Source organism: Sprattus sprattus, assembly GCF_963457725.1.
Source record: "Sprattus sprattus genome assembly, chromosome: 4".
NCBI lineage: Eukaryota > Metazoa > Chordata > Actinopteri > Clupeiformes > Clupeidae > Sprattus > Sprattus sprattus.
In genome coordinates this window covers 47,261,918-47,271,119 of record NC_137923.1, presented here as the reverse complement: position 1 = coordinate 47,271,119, position 9,202 = coordinate 47,261,918, and the positions used below count along the sequence as shown (strand labels likewise).

At 45.7% G+C, this 9,202-nt stretch overlaps 1 protein-coding gene across 1 annotated transcript in view; it reads left to right on the top strand.

Moving 5' to 3' along the window:
* The window catches only part of slc45a4a (solute carrier family 45 member 4a), a 44,224-nt gene extending 35,840 nt beyond the window's left edge, over nucleotides 1–8,384 (top strand). Inside the window, exons 5-9 of the mRNA XM_080836900.1 lie at nucleotides 2,239–2,418; nucleotides 4,135–5,306; nucleotides 5,694–5,793; nucleotides 6,117–6,328; nucleotides 6,651–8,384. Coding sequence (XP_080693026.1) covers nucleotides 2,239–2,418; nucleotides 4,135–5,306; nucleotides 5,694–5,793; nucleotides 6,117–6,328; nucleotides 6,651–7,034 — 2,048 coding nt within the window. The 3' untranslated portion in view covers nucleotides 7,035–8,384. The remainder of the gene's footprint in view (nucleotides 1–2,238; nucleotides 2,419–4,134; nucleotides 5,307–5,693; nucleotides 5,794–6,116; nucleotides 6,329–6,650) is intronic.
* Nucleotides 8,385–9,202: the final 818 nt, after the last annotated feature.

Sequence of the window (9,202 nt, the reverse complement as noted above, 5' to 3'; positions counted from 1 at the left end):
CTCAAAGTCAGGCGAAATGAGATGTTGGTGTTTTAGACATTGTGTCTGATGAGCAATCAGCTGTAGAGATCAGGACAGGTTCGATACATTTAGGTTGACTGGTTGAAATAAGCGGCACGGCATTGGAGGCTTTTGCCAGGATAATGTTCAGGTTGTGGGCGCTGCTGTGGCACTTGGCACGCACAGAGGGATCATTTGACTCCGTGACTGTCAGCTGGTGCGATTTTCTATTTGTGACAGGAATTCACGCTTTCAGTTGAACAGGGTGCCCGTCTGAGAATGTCTTAACCACACACACACTCAATACACCCACAGACATGTACATAAAACGTCAACAGTGTTGGATTAAAAATTAGCCAAGATGTAAGTAATTATAGGTTCAATAGCTTGCATATCTTAATCATAATTTATGTAGATATCACACTGTCATTTAACCTGATGTTGCCTTTAACAAAATATGTCATGTGATTTTCCTTTCATAGATAGCATTTATTTATAGCAGCTCCTTTATAATAATAATAATAATAATAATAAAAATAATAATAATAATGGCAGTTTCTAATGATAATGATCACTTCTTCCTTAATTTAGCTGATATATGGGCAAGATACCCACAGATTAAAAATGAAATCCACATGAAAACAATATGGATGTCATTGTCCATGACGCATCAGTGAAAACCAATACATTCAGTTCCAGTCGCCTATTCACATTTCCACATTAACTGACCACTGGCTCAGCTAAGTTAATACAAGATAAGGAAAATAACCTGATCATGTTAGGATCATCCTTCAGCCACTCTGCAATTACAAGTAAGCTAAAGTAGAAGTGTCAAAACACATTTAGGCTTTCGAGCCGACATTTTGTTCCTGCACACACCACCCACCGCTGCTGCCAAATATACTGACCTTGACTAGGAGTCTCGCACTCGGGAATTGTGCGAACAGTAATTTCAGGAAAGAAATACGTGTGATTGTTTGTTTGGTAGACAGGGGACAGCGAGTAACTATGTCAGCACTCCAGTTCTGTATCGAGCTTCTAGACTGGAGAGAGACTTGGATCGTGGGACAGCACTAGGGCTAGACTCCTCATAGTGAGCACATGTGTGTCCTTTTTTTAGTGTGTGTGTGAACCCTGTCATTCTCCGTGACATGGGAAAGGACTAGGAACCAGTTCACAGGGAAATGTTTCCTGTTGTGCCCCCTTTTCTACCTTTCATTGCCTATCTGAAACTGCTTCCTGTCTCCAGTGCTAGCTTGCTGTGTGGCGGCTCCATTGTCAGGAAGAAAGGCTTTGCTTACAGCACACTCCAGCGCTGACTGAAGGGGGGCCATGAGATGCGTTTTCTCTCTCTCTCTCTCTCTCTCTCTCTCCCTCTCTTTCTTTCTTTCTCTCCCTCCCTCTCTCTCTTTCTGTCTCTCCCTCTTTCTCTCTTTCTCTCACCCGTGCTTGTTGTTGATTAGCTAAATATTTTTGCTAAACAGATTTCCCCTGTGTGACTGTTAAAATGACAAAGCATGTTTTGCTTGGGAGAAAGTCGGCGTGAGCATTAAGATATTTCTGCAGCTGTTAAAAAGGTTAGGATACAACTTTGTAATATGTGTAAAAGGCATTTTTCTTGCAGGCTATAACCTAGTCAGGTGCAATTCTGATGCACAGTCGATGTACTCGATTTGCTTGTGTTTTCAATATGTCTGTGACAAACGACATGCACAGGCACTCAAAGAGACACACGCACACACGCACGCACACTCGTGCTATGGTGATATGGTCACAGCAGAGCATGCCCTGGGTCAAAGTCAAAATGTCAAATGAGACAGATGCATCATGGGAAATGGGCAACTACCAGGGGGAAGGGTGTATCTATGTGTGTGTGTGCGCGTGTGCGTGCGATGTCCCAATAGTTCCAATAGGTACTGCTCAACATGGGTAGATGCGTTACCCCTTACAACATGCGTTCAGTACCATCACTGCGTTTTAATGCTCTGTGTGTGCATGCCATGGCCATATGTGTACTTCCAACTGGGGTAGATAGTTATTGTGAATCAATGTGTTGACCTAAAGCTTGTTAGTGTGTGTGTGTGTGTGTGTGTGTGTGTGTGTGTGTGTGTGTGAGTGTGTGTGTGTGTTGCCACAGCTCTCTGCATGACACTGTCAGGCTGGTCATAGCCTGCCCCCAGGCTAAGTTACTGCTCAGCTGCGCTAACACTGTTATGTGGTCTCTGTGTTCAACGCTAGGTCTCGCCGTAGGCGACGTGCCAAACGAACAGCCCATCGGGATCGTGCTGACCGTGCTGGGGGTGGTGGTGCTGGACTTCTGCGCAGACGCCACGGAAGGTCCTATACGAGCCTATCTGCTGGACGTAGCGGACACGGAGGAGCAGGACATGGCCCTCAACATACACGCCTTCTCCTCAGGTATGCCCACCTGTCTGCCTGTATCGCTTTGGATTGAACCGATCTCACCGACCGAAGTCAACCTCAACCAGTGTGAAAACAGTTTGTATTGAGAAAAAAGAGTCACTGAAAAACTTTAACTGGGAATTAAGATATTAGTTTGACAGTGGTTTTCAGTTGCTGTTTTAACATACTGTAGAGTTGAACTTCCACAGCTCTTAAAACATAGTGGTATACCTTCTTCTAGCTCGGAGTGGAGCTCATTGACTATTTAACTGATATTAAAGTCACTCATTTTGGATTAAACTTTTTAAGCCCAAGAGTGCCGAGAGTAAAATGCATCAAATCATTTTTTCAACACAAATCTCCATATGAGCAGCTTTGACCCCACAGATGAGTGCATGTGGTGGCTCCAGATGCAGCACCCAAGGCATGTTCTGATAATGGGGAGCACTGATCCATGGCAGATATTAAATAAACGTTCTGGAGCTACGGGCACACATTTCAAAACTAGCATGTCAGCAAGTTACTGCTGTATTGTATAACATTTACTGGGCTTGAATTATAACTAGAAAATGCATTTCCTGAAGGAAATACCAGTGCATGAAATGCAAAAGTTAGGAAAGGAAGAAGAAAAGAAAGAAGAGTGAAAGAAGGAAATAAGAAAGGAAAGAAGAGTGGGAGAAGGAAAGAAGAGTGAAGAAAGGAGAGAAGAGAGGATGAAGGAAAGAAGAGTGAAAGAAGGAAAGAAGAAAAGAAAGAAGAGTGAAGAAAGGAAAGAAGAGTGGAAGAAGAAAAGAAACAAGAGTGAAGAAAGGAAAGAAGAGTGAAAGAAGGAAATAATAGTTGAAGAAGGAAAGAAGAAAGGAAAGAAGAGTGAAAGAAGGAAAGAAGAAAGGAGAGTGAAGAAAGGAAAGAAAAGTGAAAGAAGGAAAGAAGAGTGGAAGAAGGAAAGAAGAAAGGAAAGAAGAGTGAAAGAAGGAAAGAAGAGTGGAAGAGAAAAAGAGAGTGAAAATATTGAAAAAAGGAGATAAAAATGGAGTGAAGAAGAGAGATTGAGTGTGAGAGAAAGTAGACTGAGAGGTTCCTTTGATTTGGTGCAGCTGTCAGTGAAGCACAGGTGCAAGCCAGTTTAAAGACCCTATTATGATGTCATAATGGCCCAATGTAAGTCAATGGGAAAATTTAGATTAGTTTTTATTTAATATCTTAAAAAGTATAAAGTTTAGAAAAGTGAAAAATAAATAGCATAAGTGTCCTTTACAAGACCTACGCGACAAAGTTTGAATGAAGTTTCTACGTTAAGCGGTTCGGGCTGAATTAATCGCAGAAAAAGGTAACAAGAAGAAGAAGAAGAAGAAGCCTAGGAATAACAATACAGGGCATTTCATGCACTGTAATTATGTATTTAACAAGGTTTCCATAATTGGGGGATGCTTGGCTGGGTGCCTGGCTGGCTGTGAGTGCTGAGTCTTCAGTGTTTTGGCTATTTAAGTCGGTCATTGTTTCTTAGTCTTAAAGCATCAAGTCTTTGGATCAAATATTTAGGGCTCTTATTGCGTTACGTCCATGATTGAGAAAGAGCCTTCCGGGTTCTCGAAAATAAATGCAGGAGAAGAATTGCCACTTTGCCAAGAACAAAGCTGTGTTCAGACATGATTGGCTTATTCCAGCGTTGTCGCTAACCTCTCGAGGTCCTTCGTGTGTCTGATTCTGGGATTCTGTCTGTGCTTGCAGGTCTTGGTGGAGCAGTGGGTTACGCGTTGGGCGGTCTGGACTGGACTCACACCTTCCTGGGCCAAATCTTCAAATCCCAGGAGCAGATCTTGTTTGTGTTTGCGGCGGTGCTCTTCACTGGGTCTGTGGCGCTGCACCTGTGCAGCATTGAGGAAGCACAGTACAGCCCGCAGCAGGACCGCCTGGACGAGGAGGCCGACACGCTCTCCTCCGTCAAGCTCAATGGCAGCCTGGCTCAGCACGGCCAGCCCCACCTGCAGCTGCTGGAGGACGAGGAGGATGCCAACCTGTACGATGAGGAGGACGAGCGTGACGAGTTGGACATGGAGTTCCTGGACGTGGAGATGGTGCGGAGCAAGAGTGACTCGGTGCTGGCCATGGCTGATGCCACGCTGGACCACCTGGACCACGACGCGTCCTTCCTGCGCCAGATCGAGCCGTCCATCTTCCAGGACCGGCTGTCGTCGTACCATGGTTCGCCACCACGTTGCTGCAGCAGTGCCGGAAGCCAGGACTTCCTGCGCGGGGGGAGTGGTGCCGGTGGTGGAGGAGGGGGGACCGCCCGTTTCAGCCGTCTGTCGGCATTCCTCCAGGAGCTCGAACGTGAGGGCGGCGAGGAGGAGCTGCTCAACAACCAGTTGGACGAGTCCAAATCGCCCAACGGTCACGCACCCATCAACGGCACCGGCGCCAACGGGCATTCGCGCTCTGGCCCTGGCACGAAAGCGTCAAGTACCAACGCCTCCATACGCCGGCGCCGCCACACCTTCTACCGCCAGCCATCTTGCACCTTCTCCTACTATGGGCGTGTGGGCTCGCACCGCTACCGCTATCGACGGGCCAACGCCGCCTTCCTCATCAAGCCGTCGCGCAGCATGAACGACATCTACGAGATGCAGAAGCGGCAGAAACGACCGGGCGGCGGCGCTGGCACCGTGGAGCGGCAGCGCGCGCGCCACCAGAGCGGCAACACCAACACCAGCGGCGACACGGAGAGTGAGGAGGGAGAGACGGAGACCACCGTGCGGCTGCTGTGGATGTCCATGCTGAAGATGCCACGCGAGCTGATGCGACTCTGCATCTGCCACTTGCTCACCTGGTTCTCCATCATCGCCGAGGCTGTGTTCTACACCGACTTCATGGGCCAGGTCATCTACGAGGGAGACCCCACGGTAAGCATGGCACATGGCTTTAAAGCAGGCCAACTCCACTTGGCAAAGGATTACATGCCCTATATAACTATTTAATAACAATTTTCTATTGCAAACCACCATACTCTTAAAGTCCATTGACATGCTTTTAAAAGACATCGAGACAGGTGTGTAGTATTAGGACAGTGACAAATAAGCTAGATATCTGAAAATTGTTGTTGGCAACTTGGCATGATACAAAAAAAATATGCATACTTTAAAAAAAAAATATCACTTCAGGCTAATTCTATGTTAATCTAATCCATAAACCAAATGATGAATGTTCTATTGATTCATCTGAAGTGAAGGGGTGAGTTTGAATCCTTTTTGTTGCTACTCGACTGATGTGCAGTGTGTTCTTTGTGCCAGGCTGCTGCCAACTCTACAGCTCTGCTTAACTATCATAAAGGAGTTCAGATGGGCTGCTGGGGCCTGGTGATCTATGCTGCCACAGCTGCTCTCTGCTCAGGTGAGAGCGAGAGAGAGACAGAGAGAGAGACAGAGAGAGAGAGACAATAGGCCAAAAGATAGAGAGAGACATGAATAAAGTAGTAACATTGGCACATCCTAGCAGACACATAAACACACACACACAGACTGGTAGAGGCACACTCATGACCAGCCATACAGCAGGTCCCCTCACAGAAACATACAAGTACTCACAGATACAAACTCACAAAAACAATAGCAGAGCAGTTATATACTGGCCGAGCATTGTTGACACACACACACACAAATGCACAATCTTAGTTCCCCATATGACGTTTCTGTTTCCCGTCATCCTTCTCACAGCTTTACTCCAGAAGTACCTGGACAACTTTGACCTCAGCATCAAGGTCATCTACATCCTGGGTACTCTTGGCTTCTCCATTGGCACGGCCGTCATGTCCATCTTCCCTAACGTCTACGTCGCCATGGTGATGATCAGCAGCATGGGTGTCATCTCCATGAGCATCTCCTACTGCCCGTATGCCCTGCTAGGCCAGTACCACGAAATCAAAGAGGTGAGCAGTCAAGAGATCCCGGCTGTTGAGGGCTACTTAAGAGTAGCATTGTGCAGGATAATACTGTAGATTCAGTACTATTGTGAGTCTACTCCATACATGGTTTCATGTTTGATTTCCTTGGCCTTAAAAGTGGTGTACTGATACGTTTCAGTGTTTGACTCAAATGAAAGTATGGGCTTCGCAAATGAAAGTATGGAGTAGAATTAAATACTCAATCATCAATAGCTAATCAAAATGAAATATTGAGAATATATTTGCTTTTGCCTTCAATATTAGAAGCATGAATATGTTTTTTTTTGTTCCACTCATTGTCTTTCAGTACATCCACCATAGTCCAGGCAACTCCAAGCGTGGCTTTGGCATCGACTGCGCCATCCTGTCATGCCAGGTGTACATCTCTCAGATCCTGGTGGCCTCGGCGCTGGGCGCGACAGTGGAGGCGGTGGGCAGCGTGCGGGTCATCCCCATGGTGGCGTCCGGCGGATCCTTCCTGGGCTTCCTCACCGCGTGCTTCCTGGTCATCTACCCGGGAGACAACGACACGCACGGCAGCAAGGGCGAGCAGACCAAAGCGCTGACCTCCGCCTCTGCGACCTCGTCCCTGGAAGGTCATCAGGTCGTGGAGAAGCCCAGTGTCCTTAAGCTGACGCGCAAGGGTGCCACCACCACCACATGCAAAGTGGAGTGCGAGTCCACCCTGTGACTGCATACAAGACAAGAGAAATCACAGGAAAACAGACTAGCAACCGAAAACTAAACACAAAGCAACACAACACAACACAACACTCCTTAGGGATTGTGAAAAGCAACACACACATGCACACAAACCTATAAGGCGTATCCAATGAGGCGAAAACATTCCCATCAGTGCTCAATGCCCTCCTATCTCATTTTCTTGCATGCGTTCAGGAGAGCGAGCGAGAGTGAGAGAGAAGAAGATAGGAGGAGGAGGAAGAGAACTTGAAACAAGACACAAAAAAAATATTTTTTTCGTGTCGTCCTCAGTGTATTTTTTTTTTTGTGTGTGTGTGTTTTTTTACTAGCTTGTGGGCCTGGCCTGGCCGGTCTTAGGGCTGTGGTGTGGAGCGGGCACTCACCCGTCTCTTCCTCTCAGGGCCACCAGGGGGCGACTCTGGACTGGACACATCAGGGGACAGGGGGAAGTGTATTCAGGACGGTGTGGAGGGACATTGTGAAAGACCCATACCTTTCTGACTCACTTTTACCCTTATGTAAAGATGAAGCATACTCTAAATAAAAAAAAAAATGTCTGTGGGGATATTTACTTTGAATATACATATATATATATATATACGAAAACACACAAACATATATATTTTCCCTTAAGTTATTATACTTTCTTGTCTCAGCCTGGAGACTTTGCAGTTACCAAAAGTTGCCCAGTATGACAACTCTTTCAGAGTAATGTTTTATATTTTGGACTTAAGACTTGTAGACTTCACATGGCTTTATTTGAAAACACGAGAAAGCTGGTGTGTTGAGGTGCATTTTTAGTCAGGAGAATGCTCTAAAATTTGGACGCAGAGTTAAGGATCATTCCCCGAGATGGTCGTTGAAGTGCTCAATTTTAAGTTGTAGAATGGCATTGTGACACTACCTATGTGGGTTACCTTGAACTTTCTGGCACTGTCTCTTCTAGTCAATCTGGTCTTTTTTTTAGCCAGATGTTAGGCCCACACACCATCTCCGACATTCAATCTTTCTGCGCAAATCCTGATGTTGCCACCTCAAGGGCATTAGATCTCACTGTGGTCGAAGGTGGTCGAAACACTTTTTGGAATCCATAGAACAAAAAAAATCTCAATGCTGCATCAGAGTACTAGAGTAATAGCCTATACCAAATGGACGAGAAGCAACAGGAATGAGTAGTGGAGCCCTTCTCGAAAAAGGACATTTACTTTTTTGTTTCACGGCTCCCTTTGTTCTCGTTTCTTTAATTTTTCGGAGTTGGCTGTTGTCTCTTGACGCAAGGTCAATGCTCTAGCTGGATGTTACTTCATAGATGTTTATATCCGGGTGTGCCTACGCTTGGAAGTAACCGGGGGGAGGGGGTGGAGGGGGGGGGGGGGGTATGTGGTGGTGGAAGAGGCTGATGGTGCCTGTAGCTGGCAGCACTTTTGTGGCAGAACTTGAACTGTGCAGGAATTAAGCATTAAGAAAAATGTAGCTGTTTGTGTTTTTTTTTATTTGTTTTTCTTTTCTTTTTCCTGTCCTCCAGACACATCTCCTCTCTCGTTTGTTTCTGACGAATGAAAAACAAAAAGTATTGAGTCCGGAGTTACGTCCCCTCACTAGCCTGTTTACATTTGCACCTAGTTGCTGCACGAGTAATAACTACTCTAATCATAGCATTGTTTTCTCACCCCTGGGTGAATTATTATTTTTATTTTTTCCAGAAAATCCCCTCCACGAACCCATACATCTCTTCCAACCATGTTTGGTTGTTTGGGGGAATATCGTTCTGTGCCCTAAAAGAGCCTAGAACTTTTTTCCTTCACAGGTCACAGGGCAGACTAGGGCCCTTTAGTTCTAAATCCTTTCCTTTTTATCTCAACAGTATCAGTCGAGGTCTAATGTTACCACAGGTATATATTTTTTTCTACAAAATGGTTTCCATTTTATGCTCCTCATGAGGGCAATACTTCTGTTCCATAGAAGTAGATTTATTCAAGGCTAACCTCCATGGAGGCGAAAGGCAGACAAAGTACATTTTCAGAATGTTTTAGAGAAGCCAAACTTCAAGCAACCGACAACACACACACACACAGACAAACACACAACAAAATACTCTCTGACAAATCAGGCAAATAATCAGTTGCAATAATGCTTTCTGCCTCAGTAATGGTGATT